The sequence below is a fragment of the Leucopleurus acutus genome, assembly GCF_964270905.1.
Source record: "Leucopleurus acutus genome assembly, chromosome: 17".
Lineage (NCBI taxonomy): Eukaryota > Metazoa > Chordata > Mammalia > Artiodactyla > Delphinidae > Leucopleurus > Leucopleurus acutus.
This window is the reverse complement of record NC_139159.1, coordinates 13,989,045-14,012,371: the sequence shown is the minus strand read 5'-3', so window position 1 is coordinate 14,012,371 and position 23,327 is coordinate 13,989,045. Positions and strand designations below refer to the sequence as shown.

Here is a 23,327-nt window from a genome sequence, read left to right as displayed (position 1 = left end):
CCCAACATACTCTATGGAAGAGATATAGTTTAAGCAAAATATCACAAGGACTTCACAACTAATAATACCATGCTTAAGTTATATGTAAACTTTCAGGATATGCAAAACAGTTATTTTTCTATCAAGCTGTATATACACTTAGTGAAGTTTAAGATGGCAGCCCATAATGTTTTAGAATATTCATGTGCACAAGCAAAAAGTTAATAATACCAGAAATTAGATTTTCCCATCTCCTTCAAATCTTATCCCTCAATTGCTGAAAGAGCTCAGTCCAGTTTTGCTGGGTACCTGTAATCAAGCTGGCCACCTACTCATACAAGGAACTGCATGACTCTGTGGAATATGCTGGATGCATGTTTTAAAATACTCTTTAGTTTGAATAATATTGTTTCCTATTCCCTTTAGATGTTCCTATTAGTGATATACATTAGTTTTAGAGATAAAAATAAGTAAATGAATATACTTACAGGTCCTGTTAATCTAGATGCTTTCTCAAATTCTTCACCCTCTTCCATCAGTGCTTCTTCAGTTCCAGCTAAAGAATCTATTTTCACAAAAAGAATGAATAAACTAGAGTCACATATTGCTTACTAACTCTGATATACAAACCTATTACGAGAAGGATATTAAAGTGACTGAACCAGTTGTTGAAAAATCATAGTGTTTGTGATTTAAAATAGGGTGTAGAATGTTATTTATTTAGCTTAAAGACAATGTATGAAAAACATTTTGTATTTCTAATTTAAAAGGGCACAGTGCAGTGAGGAAGGTGCAAGAGCTGCAGTCATCTCAGAGCAACACTCCTTTTGGCATATTAGTTAGCTAATTGTTGGAACGTTAATGTCCTTTTTCTGTCTTGTAATTTTGTATTTGTTTCATCTATCAACTTTTTTTTTTTGCTACACTATTTAGGTGTCAATTTGTGTTCTCTCTTTTAAATGGGATGAAAAATTCTGAAAAGTTTGGAGAAAAGTACATATTATTAAATGGTGGTAGGCTTTCCATTTTAATGTATCAAGCAAAAAGTTGTAATTATTCACTTGACTAGATTGATGAGTGGGTGGGTAGCAACTTTCAAATATGTGAATAAAATGATGGCTTTCCATATGTCTGCTGAATTAAATTAATTATAACAAAGATTTCTATAGGCTATAAAGAATTTCCATATGTCTGCTGAATTAAATTAATTATAACAAAGATTTCTATAGGCTATAAAGAATTCTTCAATAAAGACAGATACATGGAGCATCTAGAAACAGTCTGCATTTTAATACCTTCCATTCAAATAAAAACATCAGTTAAGAGGAAGGTATTCTAAACCACTGAAAACTTTAAGAATTGATTTCTTATATTTATTAATTTTAAATATGTCTGCTGAATTAAATTAATTATAACAAAGATTTCTATAGGCTATAAAGAATTCTTCAATAAAGACAGATACATGGAGCATCTAGAAACAGTCTGCATTTTAATACCTTCCATTCAAATAAAAACATCAGTTAAGAGGAAGGTATTCTAAACCACTGAAAACTTTAAGAATTGATTTCTTATATTTATTAATTTTAAAGAGCCATATGCCTCCCTAAAGAAGACTTTCTTCAGATTCACATACATATGGAGACAGATTTTTTTTCCTGTTGCATAAAATGTGTGCTCTGGGAAGAAAATCAGAGCATTAAATCCTCCAAGCCCTTAATGGCCACTCAAGGCCAGAGAGACAATGGAAAGCTTAGCACAAATCCATAAGCATAGCTTTTGAATCATGGAGCTCTCTCTATCTCAGATAATTTAGAATTTTATATTCAAAAAGAAAAATAAAATCAGGATAAATGAGAATTATATCAAGTTAAAAATATTAATCTATTAATGAAGGAAGCTTGAACCCCTATCTATTAAAACCCCATTGTAAATATGACACTAGGTAGATTCTTTACATTAGAATGTATAAGTTAGCATAATTCAAGTCCTCCAGGACTGAATTATATTCTGCAGAACTGTGAGCAAATATTCCTGTAATTTCAGCATTCACTTAGTATTTTTTCTATTTTATTTCTGTGCTGAAATTTTTATTTGTGTAGAATATTGACATAAGTAATATTAAAGTGTTCTATTCTACATTATAAAGCAAATTATTTCATTTAAAGAAGAAAACGCACTCTCGTGGATTTGCTAGGTTTTGTATAGTTAGAAATACTATATAATAAGTGAGTTCTCAAGTTCCTCTCGGTGAGCAGTTAACGGTTTTAAAGAGATATTGTCATTGCATTTGTTTTTTATGCATATGTACATTAATCAATTCATTCATCCATTTATTTGTGTATTTGTATATTCATTTATTCAAAAAAACTATATGCCAGGCTCTCAGCTAGGTGCTTTCAAAACAAGTTGAGCAAGAAAATTTTCTATGACTCTTTCTCTCTTGGAATTTATTTGAACACCTTTACAGTATTGATTTTTTTAATGAAGATTAACATTTATAAAGGGAAGGTATTGGTAACTTTATATGGTTTTACATTTTGTTCTGTTCTTGTTTTGGTTGGAGTCTTCCTGGTTATTGGTGCCATATCCAGTGAGATCTACAGTGAAAAGGGACAACTGTGAAGTGCACCAGAATATTTGTGAATTTACATACCTGACTGTATTAAAAGTTAAGTTGAAAGGACCCTTAAATAGCCCAAATCTAGTGATAGAATAAGTATAAATGATTTTCAAAATGCAAGCAATGAATTCTTTGAGCTTTCTTTAATAACATGGAGGGGAAAACGAGTCTCTAAATTTGTCAAATGTTAGAGAGTTTATCTCCTCATTTGAGAGAAGAAACTGAAGCATCGAAAGATAAAGTACTTTTGTCAAAATCTAAGTTTCTGGCAGCACTTGGACTAAAAACTTAGCCCCTGTGGTTGACTGGGTGTGCTGTTAAGAACCTGGAGACCTGTAGGGTTTGTCGCTGTTTAACTTCACTTAATGTCTTCCTGTCATTATTTGTACTTTTGCTGTTTGTGTCATAACAGGTTTTTGTTAAGCACAAAATTATACCTGTTCATAGAAATATTTACGTTTATTTAGCCAAGCTCAATGTGGATGCATATTTAACATAAAAATCACATTAGCACTCTTTGGATCTAGTGATTTGACTAACTTCAGTAGAAAAGAATGTACTGAATCAGAAAGCATATTTTGGAATTCGTTGATTAGGTCTCTAATATCTGAATGTGAAGAATGCAGGATATAAGAAGTTCAAGAAAGGAGCTTAAACTTAATGAATACCTTTTCTCCCAGTGAATGCAAGTAAGTATAATCAACACATTACTGATGCCTTGTTTAATTTTCTAAAAATTTAAATCCTAACAATACTCAGTTATTATGTAAACATGATTGTTGAAGGATATATTATCTGTAGATCGGTGGATTGGAGTGGTTTTGATAGAATTAAGAAGTGTGTATATAATGGGCCAGTAGTTAATACCTGTTTTGTATCTCCTTTTTTTTTGAATTTTATTTTATCTATTTTTTGTATCTAGTTTTATATTGAGCATGGTGGAGAACACAAGAAACCCTCAAGAAGCATATAATCCAACTGAGGTAAGAAGAATAAACACACAAGGAGTAATTCAAAAACAATTAGGGGTTGGGGACTCCCCCAGTGGTCCAGTGGTTAAGACTCTGCCTTCCAATACAGGGGGAGTGGGTTCTATCTCCGGTCGGGGAATTATGACACACCGCTCACCTTTCACTGGCAGGGTTAAAGGTTTGTCCTGAGAGTGTTTCATCTCATCAGTAATATGAGAGATTTGAGTATACTGAAACTATTACCTTTGTTTAGTATTGTGCTACCCTGGCATTGGTTTATGTTCCCACAACACTTTATTTTTTAACTTTTATTTATAATGTTCTTAATATTTGATATATTAAAAAGTACATATAAAATATACATGTATAATAAAAAAATAGTACATTTAAGTTACAAAGCACCATGACAAAATAAACACCCCAAACCCACCACCTAACTTAAGAATTAAAACATTTCCAATAACCTTCATATACCTGTGAGCTCCTTCCTAATCCCATCTCCTTGCTTCCCCTAACCCCTAAGAATAACCACCATTTCGAGTCTTTCATTCCCTTTTTTCAATATAATTGTATCACTTAATGTATGTTTTCCTAAAGAATATACTATTTAGATTTGCTAGTTTTGAGGTTTAAAAAAATGACATTCTATGACTTGCTTTTGTTCAATCAACATTATGCTTTTTTTATAAAGACATTTTATTTTATTGAGATACATATTTTTACAACTTTTTTTTTTTTTTTACAAATATTATGCTTTTAAGACTCATTCAGTTGTGAGCTGCAACCTACTCATACCAGATTGGAAGACCCAACTGCCATTTCGGATCAGTTGCTTGAAATCAGCATTTATATTATGTTATATTTAGATTATGGAAGCCGTCAATCTCTACAAACCAGGGCCTTCTTTTTCAAAGAAACAGTTGTTCACATTTACCAGCACATCACTGATTTCATCCATTCTATGTGTGCAGCTGAAATGCATTCAGCTTCCTACAGTGTAACAATTTTATAATCTATCCATCTTAGTGTCCACCAGCATACTAACAAATTTGCGTACATTTCATGGTTCACAAGACTTGCTTCTCTAACATATTTATCCAGAAGTGGAGATTCTGAGCTTTACTCAGATTTTAGGATAATGGAAGACTATTTCCAAAATTGTTTATGCCCCACCTGTAGAGTATGAGTTTTTTTTTGTCTCTATCTTCACCAGCACTTGCTTTTGCCAGATTTCTTAATTAATGTCAAATAAAAGGTTGTAAAAGAGCATCTCTCTGTGGTCTTAACTTGCTTTTCCTTGATTACTAAACATTTTTCATATGCTCATTGGCCATTTGTGTTTCCTCTTCCGTGAAATGTCTATTCATATCTGTTGCTTATTTTTCTATTGGTTTGCTGATCCTTTCTTTATTAAATTATAGATGTACTTTATATATTCTGAATATTAATCTTTGATCAGTGACAAATATATTCAAATATAGTTTCCTATTTTGTAGCTTGTCAACTCACTTTTTTCTGGCATCTTTTGATGAACAAGAATTCTCAACACTCTATAGTTGAATATTTTTTAATGTTTAGGAACGTTTGCATCTTGTTTAAGATGTCCTTCTCTATCCAGATGTAAGGAAAATGTTTTCCTACGGTTTCTCTTCTAATTATTCCAATTGGATGTACCGACTGCTCCCTGCTAGAACACTGAATGATGAAGCAGTGATATACCTTAGATGTCACTGTAGTGGCATTACATGTACTTATTTATTTATTCTGCAAACATTTTGAAGTGCCCTGGCATGAACTTAATATGCTACGCCAAGGAGTTTGAATTCTGTCCTATAGAAAATGGGAAAGAAATAGCAGCTTTATTTTTATAAAGATAATGAACCAAAACGGGTGAGTTAGTACAAGGAGAATCTATTTACAGAGCTCTTACACTAGCTAGAGAAAGAGGACAAGGGCATAGACTAGGCAGTCTCAGGGAAAATGAAGATGAGACTGGCTTGGTGACAGTGACATGATTTGAGACCAATTTAACATAGGGCTGAGAGAGAGGAAGGAAACTCAAGTTTGATATTGACATTTCTGCCCCGAAGACTGAAGGGATCCATGATGTGCGAATGTGAGTAGGCAATGTAAGTTCCAAAACCAAGTTGGAATTGGTGACAAACTTTGGGAGCAGCCAACGTAGAGTTGACATGTTTGTACCCTTAACAGGCACAGGCATTAAGAGGCTGCTCCTCAGGACCCACACTTCTTGCTTCATCTTCTCCTTTGCCCTTAACCTCCTGACACACAGCCTGCAGAAGTGGTGGATGTATGATTGGCAGCTATGGTAATTTGGCACAGGGGAAGATGTTTGGTTTAGTTTTCTTTTGTAAAAAATCTTTAAGTGCCGCTAAAATTACAATATCTATTGTTGGATTTAAAACTTACCCAAAAAATCTGGGATTATTTCATCTGGAGAATGAAGTGTTTGCGAGGTCTCTTCTGTCCTTTCCACCAGGTTGTCTCCTTGAAGCCTAAATGATTAACAGTGGTCATTGAAACTCTAATAAGGTTGAATAGTGAAATGTGAACTACATACTACTGAGAACATGACTATGAACTTCTAAACTCTAAAATCAGACATGCTTCTTCCAAGTAGAAATACAGCCTTACCAAAACCTTTGTAATACAGTGTTTTTGCTTTTCTAACCTTTAAGGAAAAGTCCTTCTTCTTTTCTCCTGTATACATGGGAAGATTAGTCTAGATAGAATCTACTTTTCTTCTTAGCCTCACTGAAGAAGGTTTATAGACAAATGTTTTCACGGAAACTACAATGGGGAAGTGATTGGAAGAAAAGCAAGCATCCAACACAGTGTGCTTGCCTGACTCCTGGGTTGAGGGGCATGACAGGGTTCCCATGGCTGCACAGAGGTTTATCAAATACAATTCTCCAAATCAACCAAACCTGCGCTTAAAGGCCTGCAGGTCAAGATTCGTCTCAACAGGGGGTGTGAAGATTCTCGATACGTGTGGCTGCCCAGGGTTCTCATAGACACTGCGTCTTCTTCAGGAGAGGCAGATTACATGGGTACTTTTAGGACAATAGATTTCTGAGCTTCTATATCCTTACCTCTAGAGAGAGACTAGTCTGGGTTTACATTATACTGTGAAACCACTGTATCAAAGGAGGTAGAGCTCATCAATAAATGTTGGAACTCTGACCTAAGAGCAGCAGAATAAGCTCTGCTAATGTTGGAGGACAGTATATCAAATAATCCAGAGACTGGAAATTTCTACCAGTGCCCTTACTTTTTTCTTGCATTTAACTCCCATGAGGTGAGTGCTCTCATGGGAGTATTAATAAAAACATGACATATGCCATTAATATTTTCAAAAATACAAACTCAAATACAATTCATAACTGTACCAGGCTCAACAGTCAAAATTTTCAACTATTTTATATCACTACAGTGGAATCCAATAACATATATGCATGACTCTCTCTTTACCTTTTGTATAATTATAAATATTGTACATTATATTTTTATTCCTACAATATTAAATATTGTCCATTTCTGTATATATTATACATTTATACTTACATATTACCTTCTGTACACAAACTATATTTACTGTATTATACAAGCTAATTAAATAATTCTCAAGAGTAGCTTGCTGATAGTCATATAAAACTCTTGGGTCAAAAATCTTACACTTTCAGTTAAGTTTTAAATTTTTACTCTAAAAAAACAGCATCACTTTTAAGAGACTGATTTAGCTACATACTTCCCAAATCTGCCCAACTATTTCTTTTTATTTTGTTTACTTCTAATAATTGGGAAATATTCTTTTTTCATCAAAATTATCAAAGAAAGAAAGTATGTAGGTACACAAGATAGTGAAACATGTAAGTAAAAATTATCATTAAAAATTAACAATGAGCTCCAACACCTTTGGGTATTTAACATTAGGTTAAAAACCTAAACAGAAAATAAATCTCCAACAAAGGCAGAATGAAACGAGAAATCAAAAGTAAGCTGCAATTTTTTTTTTTTTGCTCATTGCAAGCTTCAATAAAAAGAGATACTTACTTAGTATTTATCAATATGCTCAATAATAACCCAAATGTTGTGGAGATGTGAAGAAATTGCTACTGCCCTTGATTTCACAGAGTTCTCAATTTAGCTGAGTTGAAAAGACAAATGACCATGAAAACAACCAACAAATTGGGTGGCCCTGAAGCCGGCTCATCTTTGTCCGAACAGTGCCCTCCAGGTACCTTAAGAGTTGAATTCACCGTGACTTGGCAGCAACTCCATTGAGGAATGCTTCTCAGCCCTGCTATCCTTGAGCAGTCTGCCAATGTTTCCCAAGCTGTAATCCACATAGCACTACTTTTGTAAGAGGTTAATAGGTACTATGTAAACAAGAGTTGTGTGGGCAAGTCTGGGAAATACGGTCTTAATAAAAGTTAAATCTTTTTTTTTTTTTTTTACACCTCAAGAGTTATACTCATACTCTCAAACATTTTCACTTCGCTTTCTAAAACTCCCCTTCCATATTAAACACTCTTCTATATGCTCAGCCGCTAAACAAAATGTTTTTTGCTCTTCCTTGTCATAACTGAAGCCCGTTTCTCGTCTAAGAATATGACATCCCTTTTTCCTCTAAGAATATTATAGTACCTCCTCTCCAAAGGAGGCTGTCTAAGCCCTCAACCTCAGCTAACACAGGATTATAAATATTAACCTGTTCTCTTTCTGCCTGTGAAGACTTTGATCAGGTCCAATATTTTCTTCTTCAACTCAAGTGTCACTATTATCGTGAATGATCTTCGTGTTCATGTGTATCTACCTGCTAATTTCAAAGTCCCTCCATCTCAAATCTGGAGAGCTTCCCTTCCATTTCACCTTCCCTAACCCAAGGACAGATACCTCAATTGCTCTGTCAGAAATCTTTAAATCCAATATCCTGTTCTCTGACAACAAACTCGCCTCCTGTAGGCTCTTTCACAAACTCACTTTCTCTTTAATCAAACATAGATCTTCATTTTCCCTTGGTTTTCTCCCGGTTTCACACCTCTCCTGATTTCCTTCCTGCCCTCCTCAGCTGGGACTTACTGCCCCCTCAATTCCCATGCACCCATGTCCTTTAAGTCATTACTGCCAACCAGACCCAAACCCTGTGTTAACTCACCATTTTCATTCACATGTGCAGCTGAAAACTACTGGTGAAAATCAGGACACTCTAGGACTGATGAGTATAAATCAATAGTCTCCAACTTTAAACTTTGGCTTCTCGGTTGTTTTTCTTTCTTCCATTCCTTACAAAGTCTTTTCAAAAATATCACCTCTCTTCTGTGTCATCCAGATAAATTATCTAATCAGGAATAAGGACTTCCCACTCCCTGTCACACAGCACCAACAGAATTATCTTCACCCTGACCTGTGTATTCACCACCTTTCCAATTCACAGAGGATGAGAGACCCTCTCCCCTGACTAACGCTTAGACCATCCATCAGGCTGGTGATTTGGGTCCCATCATCTCATCTGCCTCTTGGACCTAATTTCTTTTACTCACCACCACTCATTCTGTTTATCTCTACTGCTCATTTCCCACAGCATAGAAACAAGTTCACTTCTGCTGCAGCCTTAAAAAAACAAAACAAAACAAATGCCTCCCATAATTATCTAAAACATCTACCTGTTGCTTTTTCTAGTCTATTCTTCTTTGAGCCAAACTCCCTAAACATTCTAAAAATCCCTGAATGCCTTTTTAAAAAATTGAAGTATAACATAAAATATCCTATTAGTTTCAGGTGTGCATCACAGTGATTTATGTATACATTCTGAAATGGTCACCAGAAGTTTAGTTACCATCTGTCACCATGCAAAGTTATTACAATATTATTGACCATATTCCTTATGCTGCACATTAAACCCCCATGACTTACTTATTTTATAACTGGAAGTTGGTGCCTCTTAATCCCTTTCACCTATTTTGGCTTTCACCTATTTCTCCATAGTGGCCGTATCAATTTACATTCCCACCAACAGTGCAGGAGGGCTCCCTTTTCTCCACACCCTCTCCAGCATTTATTGTTTCTAGATTTTTTTGATGATGGCCATTCTGACTGGTGTGAGGTGATACCTCATGGTCGTTTTGATTTGCATTTCTCTAATGATTAGTGATGTTGAGCATCCTTTCATGTGTTTGTTGGCAATCTGTTTATCTTCTTTGGAAAAATGTTTATTTAGGTCTTCTGCCCATTTTTGGATTGGGTTGCTTGTGTTTTTGGTATTGAGCTGCATGAGCTGCTTGTAAATTTTGGAGATTAATCCTTTGTCAGTTGCTTCATCTGCAAATATTTTCTCCCATTCTGAGGGTTGTCTTTTGGTCTTGTTTATGGTTTCCTTTGCTGTGCAAAAGCTTTGAAGTTTCATTACGTCCCATTTGTTTATTTTTGGTTTTATTTCCATTACTCTAGGAGGTGGGTCAAAAAGGATCTTGCTGTGATTTATGTCATAGAGTGTTCTGCTTATGTTTTCCTCTAAGAGTTTTATAGTGTCTGGCCTTACATTTAGGTCTTTAATCTATTTTGAGTTTATTTTTGTGTATGGTGTTAGGGAGTGTTCTAAGTTCATTCCCTCAACTTATTTTAATTTGCTTTATGCTCCTACCATTCTGAGATGACTGGTTAGACTAAGACTACCTGACCTTCTAATTGCCACATACGGTTGAAAACTTTCTGATATTGTTTTTATTTTACTTTCAGCTGTACTTTGTATGAACACTCTTTGCCCACTCTGCACCATCTCCCTGAATCAGCTCATCCACTCTTATGGTTTCAACTACATTTACAGTGAGTTTTTTCAAATCTTGAGTTCTCAGCTCAAGATTGGTGTACCCAGATTCTTGCAGGACATTTTAATTGGATTAACTATAAGCATCTCAAAGGGAACTTGTCCAAAGCAAACTCATCTTCATCATACCCTGCCTCATATTACACATAGCTAATCAATCCCAGCCTCGTTAATTATACTTCCTAAAGAGATTTCCTGATTCTATCACTTCTTCTTTATGCTACTACTATAATTGTGCTGTTCATCTTTACTTGCTTGGATTATTAGTTTCCTTGATGATATTCATACAGAGAAACTTGTCCTTCAAAAATCCATTTTTTCCATATGGCTACCAGAAAGTTCAAAATAAATCCTCATGCTTTATTATTCTCATGCTTTAAATATTTTAGTGCAAGAGATTTTAACATGAGTATGCTTAGACACGCCCACAGACAGGTTTCAGGGGACTCACTGTAATTCACAATAAATGGAATAAAAATTTTTGGTGGATTGCTCTTTTTTGGACAGGGAGACAGTAACTTCAACCAGATTCTCAAAACAATCCTTGCCTCAAAGGAGTTTAACAGCTGCCATTTTTACTGGCTTCTCATCACCTGCAAAATGAGTTATGGTTTCCTTACCAAGTCATTCAAGTCTCTCTGTTGCACAACCCCTACCTGTGTCTGCAACTTCACCTTCTTGGATATTTCCCCATGGAATTTATACTCCATAAACTCCAAACTGCTTTTACTTCTGTGCAGATATTTTATTAAGCCTCTGTGCCATTATATAATTATCTCTGGCAGAATTTACGTTCCCCTCTTTTACTATTCAGCTTAATCCTAGGTTTTAATTACAGATTCTCCTTTTTTTCAGAAGCTTTTCTTCCAGAAGTCTTAGCACCTATGCAAATCTTTACCATATTTAATTGCTTGTTTTCATGTCTATCAACACAAACGAAGTGTCTTAAAGATAAGAATTTTATTTTTCATATTTTTATGTCCCTAAAGCCTAGCTTAGGTTGAGCTTGGTACACTGTAAGCTCTAAAAGAGATTTCTTAAGGTATTTTTTAGTGAGTAGCTCACCTTGGAGATAAGGAAAGGAAAAGCAGACCCAGCCTATGTATAAGGAATTTTCTACAGAATACTTTAGTGTATTTACAATTACATTCTCTTGAAAAGGGGTGAAAATTATCCTACATATATCTAGGCTTATAAATGAGATGCTAAAGGTTGCACCTGCACAAAGCTGGTTGCCACAGCTAGAAACATGTGCCAAAATAGTTGCTAATTAAAGTTGGGGTATTTGAAGTGAGGTGCAAGCAGAGGTGACAAAGATGGCAAATGAGTTTGGGTTTCAAATAAACGAATCAGATTTCATTTAATACTGACCAGTGCGACCTGGCTAGAGGAAATGCTGTTATAAATGTTAGTAAATTATATCTCCAAGTTTGTAGTCAACAGTCACCTTCCATTGACTCAGTCTCAATAGTGAATAAGCCAATGAAAGATAGCATCCTCAGAGACTATTGTAGTGCCGATCACAGCCTATCATAGTACCAGGCACATGTATGTGATCAATAGACATTTGTTAAGTAAATGCTGCTGAAAAGTCCCTACGTCTTACAAAATAGCCTTCAGGAAGATGGACCAGTAAAGAGAAAAGATGTTGAAGCTCATTCAGGAGTTTTGTGGCCATAGCAGTGGTTCAAATTTTGCTTGCTTGGTAATGTTTTGAGATCCAGCTGGTTCCAATGTCTCGCTCTGTAAGAAGACACAAGGAAACCAAAACCAGAGCTAAGTAGCAGCCCAGTCCTAGTCCAAAATGGTCAGTAAAACACATCACCACCAGCCGTACGCATTTTGAGGAGGGAGTTTTGAATAGTGTAAGCGGTGGGAGGATAGAGAAAGTTATGAGCGCTACTTCTTTTCTATACTTTTTTAAAAAAAATCCAAGACATTCAGTAAGAAAATATTTTTTTAAAAAACCTCTGGTATTGTCAATTCAGTTGAACCACATGATGTGACGAGAGAAGACTCAAATAAGTGCATTCTTAACTTTTCACACTGGCCTGGAAGACATTCAGATTCACAAGCAGCCGTCTTTCTGTTTTTATGTTATCACACTATATATGACATATTTTAATCTTCCCTGAACACTTTCTGGAAGAAAATAGTATCTAACTAAAGAGTAGACACTCATCAAATGTATTTTTTGAAACAAATTGAATACATTATGGCATGCATGAAATTAAATGCCAAGCTAACATTTCTAACATATCTAGTTCAGAGGAAATGATGAATAGAATCTGGATTAATTCAACAAACGTTAATGGAGTACGTGGTACTTGCACTGAGCTTTGAAAATGCTAAAGTTTGATTAGATGAAGAAAAAGAGGAAGGGTGTTCCAAGGAAAGAGCAGTGAAATAATAGACTACATTTACTTTGGAAAAAGAAGCCGTTCGGGGAAAAAAGGTAAAAAAAGAAAAGAAGAAAGAGAGAGAGAGAGAGAGAGAGAGAGAGAGAAAGACAAAAAAGGAACACCAAGTATAACAAAAAACTGACTAAGAGCTTCAGTGAAAGTAGTGTATTGAAAGCCACAAACACATCTAGATTATAAGTTGTATTCAGAAGGGAGCTTGCAAACTAAACAAGAATTAGACTTAATGTAGCAGGAAACTTTGAAAGTTTTAAATTATTGTCTAATACTATAAAAGCTGCACCAAGAAAATAATATTCATTGAGGCATCTTGTAACGCCATTTGGGAAGCTCTCGCAATAAACCAGAAATGGAAGATCAAAAGCATGGAGTGACCAGGTCTAGGCAAGTGCCTACAATGGCCCAAGCATTGTTCCAGTTTGGGGGGTTGCAGTTGGGGGCTGTGGACACGATGAACCAAATTCCCATCCTCAATGGAGCTTTCATCCTACCGACCAAAGATGACGAACAAACGAACAACTAAAATACATAGAATCGGTGTTAATAACAAAGCTGGTTAAAAATCAAGGATGGAGGGCTTCCCTGGTGGCGCAGTGGTTGAGAGTCTGCCTACCGATGCAGGGGACACGGGTTCGTACCCCGGTCTGGGAGGATCCCACATGCCGCGGAGCGGCTGGGCCCGTGAGCCATGGCCGCTGAGCCTGCGCGTCCGGAGCCTGTGCTCCACAACGGGAGAGGCCACAACAGTGAGAGGCCCGTGCACGGCAAAAACAAAACAAAACAAAACAAAACAAAAAACCAAGGATGGAAAGTAGAGCCAGGAAGGAAGAGCCTATATAGGAAGACTCCAGAGAAAGGGTAGTATGCAATTTTACATAGTGTGTCCAGGGACAGCTTCATCAGTGGGCAATATTTGAGCCAAAACTTGAAGCAATGAGGGACTAAGCAAATAGATGCCTGAGAAAGAGCATTACAAGGAGAGGGAAGAGCAAGTTGAAGCCAGTGACTGGTGTGGAGTGAACGAGGGGTACATAGCAGGATATGCTGTCCGAGAGGAAGCTGAGGCTAGACCAGGTAGGACATTCTACAGTGCTGGGGAGGAAGAAATTTCCCTCCACCCTTCCAGGTTCTTTTGGCTGGTCTAAGAATTAAACTGACAGGAGACTTCTGTTTCTTAAAAATAACCTGCCCAGCTTAATCCTCACGCCAAAGAGATCTTCTGGGGTGGCAAATTTTGCTCCCCTACAACGTCATCTAGAAATTCGATGCTAGAATATGTAGTCTTCTTCCCCGGGAAAATGGGAAGCCCATTGGTGGTGGGGGGTTTGACGCAGAGAAGGGACATGATTAGACTTTGCTTTAAGAAGGATCACTCTGCCTGCTGTGTGGAGAATTCACTGTGGGCAGCAAGCGTGGCTGCAGGGAGATTCCTTAGGACGTTATCCTGCCAACTTTGTTGAGCGGTGAGCATGGCTTGCCCAAGGGCGGCAGTGGTAGAGGTGATAAGAAGCGGACTGATTCTGGGTAAATTCTGCAGCTGGAGCCCACAGTCCATCTGATATGTGAGACTTGGAGATTGTGAGAGAAAAAGAGGAATAAACAATGTCACCATTTTTCTGTCCTAGGCAACTGAAATGATCATGCTGCCATTTGCTGAGGTAAGGAAAACTGAAGGAAAAGCAAATTTGGTGGGGATAAGTGGACTTTAGCTGGGGACATGGTATGTTTCAAGTGCATTTTAGACGTGCTGGTGGAGAGGTGCAGAGAGGCATTTGGATACCTGTGGGGAGATGCTGAACAGAATGAGCTGTGCACTAGGCTTGGCCTCTCTGGGCTCTAAAATCTCTACAGAGAACTTCAGAATATGATATACTACTACTTAATTGAGCTATTTTGAAGGATGGGTAATTCTGTTTCACTGGAAAGTAAATAGTATACCGTGATAAGTGCCGATTAGCCCAGGGGAACCACAATAAACAGTTTAGGTTTTAAGAAATTTTGAACCGTTTTCTTCAAAGGGTTAGAAAATTAACTTATCCTTCCCCTCTAAAGTCTTTTTTTTTTTTTTTTTGCGGTATGCGGGCCTCCAGGCTCAGCGGCCATGGCTCACGGGCCCAGCCGCTCTGCAGCACGTGGGATCCTCCCGGACCGGGGCACGAACCCGTGTCCCCTGCATCAGCAGGCGGACTCTCAACCACTGCGCCACCAGGGAAGCCCCCCTCTAAAGTCTTTTAATTCACAAATCCTCTTTCATAACATCAGTCAGAGAGTTATTTCTAAGTCTCTTTCTAAATGTTAATTTTCCATTTTAGGATTCCAGTACGTTTCTAGCGTTTTTTGATGGAAATTCTAGCAACTTATTCTCACTCATTTTTTAAAATAAATTTATTTATTTTATTTTATTATTTATTTTTGGCCACATTGGGTCTTTGTCGCTGCGTGTGGGCTTTCTCTAGTTGTGGCGAGTGGGAGCTACTCTTCATTGCGGGGTGCAGGCTTCTTATTGCGGTGGCTTCTCGTAGTGGAGCACGGGCTCTAGGCGCATGGGCTTCAGTAGTTGTGGCGTGTGGGCTCAGTAGTTGTGGCTCACGGGCTCCAGAGCACAGGCTCAATAGTTGTGGCACGTGGGCTCAGTGGTTGTGGCACGCAGGCTCAGTAGTTGCGGCTCATACGCTCTAGAGCACACGCAGGCTCAGTAGTTGTGGTGCCCGGGGTTGGTTGCCCTGCGGCATGTGGGATCTTCCCGGACCAGGGCTCGAACGCGTGTCCCCTGCATTGGCAGGCAGATTCTTAACCACTGCGCCACCAAGGAAGCCCATTTACTCCATTTTGAAGTCTTAGAAAAGCCACATTGTCATCAGCATCAGACATTTATCGGGGCTCTTCAGAGGCAAAGCCCTCCATTGAGCAACGAGCCTGCCATCTGGCGCGAGGCCTGCGTGTACTTTCATGCCGCTCTAACTACTCGGCAAGCTTCCTGAAGTCAGAGACCAAGTCCGATAGCCACCACACCATCAGGGCTCAGCAGAGTGCTTTACACTTGTGCCCCCTCACCAGAATAACTGCCTAATTTAAATGGCATCTATCCGAAGTCGCTAAACACCTGTAAGAGTTCCTTCTCTACTCCAGAAAAATGGCGCTGCTGTCTTGTGGAACTTTGCCGCCCTCCACCCAAGTCCCAACCAAGTCCCAGTTCTTCAGAGAACTACCTGGATGTTCTTCCTCCCACTCTGTTTTCCAAGCCCACTGACTCCACCTCGGGGGTCTCCTTTACCCATGGCCGTCCCAGCTGACCCTTTGGTGGGTGGTCTGGCCCTTTGATACCATCTCTCAGCCCCTCAGCCGCGCTGTCTGTGCCCCAGACGCAGCTCTACTTCCCACCCCGGAACCTCTGACAAATACTTCGGCCCCAGTGAATCCCCCGCCAAGAGAAAATTTCCAACAGTACCTACACTTCCCTCCTTATTCTAGGATATTCACTTAAAAACTCTTCCTTCCAGCATTCACCTGTAGGCACTCTGCCGTTCCTTTTCTCTTGCTATGCCATGTGAGCAATGCATCAAGATGAAGCCCCTTTTTCCTGACAGTGGAATGGAACAGAATAACATTCTCTTTCACCAGAGGGCTTTCTTTATATTCTGCTTTTTAAATTCTCTCCCTTGTTCACAAGAATCTTTGAACATAAAGCTCTAAAGTATAATGATGGATGGTGACATAGAGATAAAAACCATGCTCTTTCCTCTTAAATTTTCCTTTTAATTTCCTACCTCCTGAAAGTAAGATATGGGCCTACAAAATATCGGTAACTCTCTAATCAAATTTGTAGTTCTCTCAGGCATACCTGATTGCGGACGTGTAGCTGCCATTAGGTGGCCTCTTATCTGGGCTGCTAATTACTCTCCTGGCAGAAGTTTAAGAATTCTAAAACCAAACCTCAGGGAAGCACACATGGAGAATAGATGTGCTTTGTTTTCGCTCTCTTCTGCTTTACCTCAACTCAAACGTAAAAATGTCAACACAAAGTTAGGAAGAGAAGAGCCCGCACGGAGCAGGGCTGATTCTTACGCCTTGGGACTACTAAACTAGATTTTCCAGGCAGATGTGACCAATCTGTGGGCCACCGACACACACCTTGGTCAGATTATTACTCGCACAAAGGATGACCCTGGGGACATTCCAACCTTCCTGAAATCCAAGGCAGTCATGAAAAAGGATTACATTCAAATTGCCAGACAGCTCCGGAGCTAAGAAAACTCCTAGAGAAAGCAGCCAAACACGGAATGCTGAGCTAGAGGCAGCTCTGGGCATTGGAATCCTCAAGCCTCCTTCAACACGACCATTCATGCACATTTTAAACTGGATTTCATATCTATAAAATGATATGGTGAATTGTGGGTATGCTCTCAGCCTGCCATCATCCCTAGAGAGGACCCTTTTTAAAATCTATCTACATAGAAACAGGCAGTTAAGGTCCTTATTTGACAGTGTAGAGCAATGTTCTCAACTTTTAGGGTGCACTGGAATCACCTAGAGGACTTCTTAAAACACAGCTTGCTGGGCTCCACCCACAGAGCTCCTGAGTCAGGTCTGGAGGGTGGCCCAGGAATTGTCTTTCTACCAAGTTCTCAGGTGATGCCCACACTGCAGGCTGGGGGACAGCCCTCCATATTGCCTCCTCTTTATAGCTCTGGAAGGGATGGAGTTCCCCAGCCATCCTCACTGTGTAGTCATAGTATACCATGCCTGGGATGCCAAAAATAGAGAAGACTCTACCAGAGGATGTTGCTATTTCTCTTCCTCCAACTAGCTGGGTGTTGACTTTAGCTGAACACTAAATTTTATTCCCAGGTATGTACGATTCCATCTTACTGAAGTTAGAAATCTCAGAGTCAGACTGCACTTGAGCTGAGGATACTGCATATGTAGCCTAAATCAGAGCATCGCTGAGCCAATCTGCCTGGTCAGCAGGCATCTAGCGTAGCAGCAGCTGTGAGAAGTCTTCTTAAAGCTCTGATTTCTAACAGGCTGAAAAATGGGATTGTGTGGGGAGCCAAAGCACCCTTTTGAAAAATGGCCCAAACTTTTGTTCCTTCCTTAGCCATTCCTTCCTTTAATCAGAGACCCTTTACTCATGGTACTGAAACTGAAAGCTGCCTCACTTGTGTACCTGATGGAAGACCACCCCTCTTTCGTATATGCCCTGGAAACATCTGTTAGATTGCTGAGTTCTTATGCATAAAGTCAATCCCTCTCCCTCTCTGAGGCAGTTGAAGGCAAACTCAACACTGTCAGATTCTTCCATGCTACAGCCCTGGAAGTGACAATATGTCGTGCTGCCTTAGTCAGATGGTTTATGTTCCTTTCTTTGCGATTTCCATTTCATAACATTTGAAGTAATTGAAAGTACGTTGTGATGACTAGCAGAATTATGAGGCATACCGATTTCCCAAATTACGAGTAATATTACTTTGTACCAGAGAGAGGTAAGATTCTAGCAGGGTTCTATCTGTCTACAGATGGCAATTGAGAGAATGTTGCCAGTGATATATATGCATTATCACAAACTCTGAGAAATTGTTACTTGATATGGAACTAGCATGAGGGAATGAACCATGGGCAGCCTCACAGCAATCCTCCTTGAGAAAGTTGTACATTGTTCTGAGGAGTAAATAAAGGAGTCCCAGAAAACCCCACCAAGTTCCATCTAATTAGGAGGGATGGGAGGTAGAGCACAGGGAAAATCTGACACGATTCCCTTAGAAATCCGAAACCACTGTGTTCTGAGGTTGCAGCCTCAGCAAGGTGAGCCAGCTTGCTTCCACATCAAAGAGAAAGGCTCCCGAAGTGGGGATTTTATGACCCTACTTCTCCATACGAGTTACACTCTCTATATTCCAATAGAACACAGTAGAACGTAAGACGTGCAAGCATACCGACATAATTTGGTCTCCTCTGCTCCATGCTTCACTTACGCGCCCATAACAGGCGACAAACAGTTCCTAATTGAATAAATCTTACATTAGCACTACCCGTAAGCTTGATATACTTCTAGGTTTTAAGTTTGTTCTAGGGCAGGAGCTTGGTTCGTTTAAATTTGTTTTTAACGTAACCTTGTGTAATAAATACAAATTTGGATAATAAATGGTTTTTGAATGACTCAACGTTAAAGTGCCTTTTTTAATAGAATTTGGACGGCATAGGCTGAAATTTGCTGTAAGCAATTTGATGCCCTGGAAAACAAGATTGGTTTAGAAAATGTCATGTGTGGAGTCCTTGAAGAGATTATAATAGACAAGATAAAGGCCTTCTTTTATTCTTTTAACAATGCTCTGAAAATTCTTAAGAAGGACAACACTGAATACAAATGTCTGCACAACTGTAAAAGCCAATGAGGCGTAAAGATGTTAGGATGATTCATCTTTTGGCTTAATTAACAGTCTGGAAGAAATATATTTAGTGACTTACCAGGGAATATAAACACTACTTTGTTAAAGTTTAACTACCTTAGTCTAGAATTTATTTTTTCTGATGTGTACCTCAATCGATCTCTTAAAATGACCATAGAATTTGTTTATAGTGAAACTTCTTTCTCTCTGCCTTCTGCTTAGGGAAACGAAAAAGTTTGCATTGGTAACCAGAGTTAGCTTGTAAATAAGACTTTCCAAGGGGTCTTAACTAGTTCTTAATCTAATTTATTGTTGTATAATTATCATATTTCAAGTCATAAGGTATTCTTTCCAAGATTTCATTTATTTTTCTGGCTTTTATATGGCATGATTTAGATGTTATAGAATTTCTGGTTTTAAGCGAGAAAATAGATTATTATATTTAAAATTCTGAAAAATTATTAATTTTAAAACTTAAATGCTCTTTCCTGAAAACACAGATTTATTGAAACATAATGCATGATGGCACTGATACAAAGTTATTTGCTTTTCTTTTTAGGTATTTCATACTCCGTTTTGAGCACTAACATTTATAATTGAAAATAAATACATATTCTGTGAATTTTGATTCTTATTCTGAAACGTTATTAAAAAATTCAAAATTTAATGACACTTAGTATTCTTTCTTTTATAGCAGTACTATATCCAGTCTGGTTTGATTCTAAAATATTTATTTTATATTAGTGAGGCTAATAACTGTTCAGTGATTATGAAGACAGTTAACAGAAGACATACACAGAAATAAAATAAATATAATTATATGTTGGATTTGGCTTATGCAGGCCATTTAGGAACTGTGATCCAATTATAAGGGTAATTACCATAATGTGTAATTGAAAGTAATTGTGATTTTAATTTTACTACAAAGGGTACCTGGGAGGTCCAGCATGTCAAGCAAGTGAATAATAAGAAGCTTCCAGATATGGATAAAAAAGTGAAATACAAGTTTTCACTATTTGTTCCTATTTCTCACATAAGATACCTCATCTTAATTCCAGTAGGGAAATGAAAATAAAAATGAAAAAAATAGGAAGAGGCATTTAAATTAATCTTCATATATTATGACAACAAAATAAAGTCCCATAGTGCTCTTGCTATTACATTATTAGAAAGGGTATTTAAGCAAGAATGAATACTAGAATATTTTCAAAATTATTTTTACATAATGACTGATATTCTATGTTTTTTTAAAGATTTTTTGATGTGGACCATTTTTAAAGTCTTTTATTGAATTTGTTACAGTATTGCTTCTGTTTTATGTTTTGGTTCTTTGGCCCCAAGACATGTGGGATCTTAGCTCCCCAACCAGGGATCAAACCCAGAGCCCCTGCATTGGAAGGCAAAGTCTTAACCACTGGACTGTCAGGGAAATCCCTGAGGGAGATTATTAATTTGAACAAAAATACAGCAGCATGTACATTGTAACATTCTTCCACTTCTTGTGGTGCCCCTTCCTGATTTGCATAGGAGCTGCAACATGTCCACTACTTTTATGTGCCAGTCACTGGGGAATTAAACATCTTGCCCAAGGATGCTCAGCGAAACTGGGATACTGTTAGATGTTGAAATTTAAGGATTTAAACATCATGCTGTACTTGTTTTCATGCGCTCAGCTGGTGAGATGGAAACATCATCTTACTGGATCAACTATCAAATCATAGCAATTCAGTCTGAAAATAAGAGCTCCATCCTCATGATTTAATCACTTCCTAAAGGCCTCCCCACCTCCTAATACCATCACCCTGGGGTTTAGGATCCAACACATGAATTTTGGGGAGACACAAACATTCCATCATAGCAACTAAATATTTTTTGACAAGTTAATGTTTATGCGAAGAAACCTAAATGGAATTTGAACTTTAAGTAAACCCATTAAGAATTAGAAACAAGGCTTTCCTCCCCTTATATGAAGCACAGTAATAACCAGAATCAAGATACCTATAAAATTCATAATGCTTGTGTTGTGTTTTCATTTCAAATAACAACAATATAATTTTATCTTAAAGCACAGCTGGAAAAAGGATATTTAAATAATCAAATTCTCACTCTGAAGTTATTCATTACTACATTGGTTCCAAATTTCTAGTGTAATATCTAAATTACAAAGTTCATAACCTATAAAAATAGGGTAATTTTTTCATCCCAATAATATAGGCAAAAATTTATCTGCTTTCGTTATTTGAACTTTTGTTGCCTAACAGTTTTTTTTTTAATTTCTTTTAAATACCATGCCTGATGCCCCCCCAACAGCCTTTTATCCTAAAATGGATTAGACAGTGCAATAAATTTGAAAAATGTGCCTAATTCCAAAATAGAAGCAACAATTTGCTTTAAAACCAGGAAGCAGCATCATATAGAAGCAAGAATTGGGGCTTTCAAGTCAGAGTGAGCAAGGTTCAAATTCTGCCTGTGCCACTTACTAGTCTTTTGCCCTTAAGCAGTTTACTTAGTCTCCATGAACTTCATTTCTCACTTGCAAAATGAATCTTAAATGCATCCACTTGCAAGAGTTGTCTGTATTAGAGATAATGTTTCTAAACACCTAATGTGAAGTTTGGTTCACACCTGGTGCTTCTGAACAACGATAGCTTCAAAATGCCACGGAACAAGGGACGCTGTCAATGTACTTTTGAAAGTAATAGCCAAATCCATGCCTCAATGTACATGTGAATTTCAGTATTACATATAAGGCCATCAAATTGATCAGTTTGGCTGAATTCATTCACTGAGAATTTTAACTGAATTGATCATTGATTTTAACACTTTACAGACATGATTTTTGAGCCTTAGTTGTTCAATAAATGTCAATTCTGGCTCGGAATCACCATTATCTCCCCCTCCCCAACTTTCTTCTGACCATTTCGCTTTGAGAATTTAACAGGCTACAGAATTGAATCTGAACTCTTTATGTGTCTGAACTCTCTGTGTTAACTGATACTAGTGATAATGAAGAGGAGCTCTGGTTTTCCAAAAAAAAGGGATAAAAAGGAAAGTTTGTGATAATAGGAAGTTCATGCATTAAACATATATTATATTCATTTAAGGATTCTCTTACCACTTCCATTATCAAAGACCATTTTCTTCCAGAAAAGTGTCTACTATGTTGCTAATATAGTGCCTTAGTTTCGAAGTATTATAATTATTATAATTATTATAATGATAAAACAACTGGTACAAATTTCTGATTTTTTGAGATTTACTAAAACAGGATAATTGAAATTTGCATAATGACCATATTCTCATTTTATCTATTGTATATTAATAAAATATAATTAATATACTATATTAATAAATACATGATATAACAAAACTAATTATTCTAAATTCTTATCATTTATTTTACTAAATTCAACATAACGCCATTTTCCTTTCATCATACAAAATTTTTAATTTTTTGTTTTTTACAAATGGGCTATAATTTTTTTTCTAAAATTCTTCTAGAAAGCTAAATAACATTAGATGAGCATTTTAAAGAAATAAACTTGATTTACACATCTATTAGCATGATTCTTATCACTATTGGTTTTGAACATTAAAGCCTAAATATTATGTTAATTATTAAATCATTCTCAGAAATCACACATAATGTCAGAGACTAAAGTTAGACAATCAGTCAGAATCAGTTATATCTGTTCAAATCTAAAATCAGACAAGTTTAGAAAGAGGTAATAACAATTCATGACTTTGGAGGAAGGAGAATGGCTTGCTAAGTTATCTAAATGGCGTAACTGTCTCCTATCCAGAGTAATATGCTCCTCTACAGAATTTATGAATATTTCTTACAACTCAAACTTTTTGCGATCGCAATATCTATGCAAACCGCCTCCTAAATCCTAATACTTTATTTCTGTTAAAGATTTTCTCTCTGTGATGTGTAGCTACTTTGCACACAAAGTATTTAGGTCCTTTCCAATTCTCTGTCTCTTCTGGAATGATGATCTTGTATTTTATTTTTGCCATGAAGCAGACATAACCTTGGCCAATGATGACACACATTGATTCTCAGAAGAAAGCCCCATCACACTCTGTAGTTTTTATAAGTTC

The 23,327-nt window shown here is 37.3% G+C and overlaps 1 protein-coding gene across 2 annotated transcripts in view; it reads right to left on the bottom strand.

The window, feature by feature from the left end:
* LOC309974341 (uncharacterized protein C8orf34) overlaps positions 1 to 23,327 on the bottom strand; it is a gene marked incomplete at both ends in the record, with an annotated part of 325,219 nt that overhangs the window by 72,651 nt on the left and 229,241 nt on the right. For both annotated transcript variants that reach the window (XM_082858974.1, XM_082858973.1), the window contains 2 exons: positions 468 to 544; positions 6,001 to 6,086. In XM_082858974.1, coding sequence (XP_082715100.1) covers positions 468 to 544; positions 6,001 to 6,086 — 163 coding nt within the window. The remainder of the gene's footprint in view (positions 1 to 467; positions 545 to 6,000; positions 6,087 to 23,327) is intronic.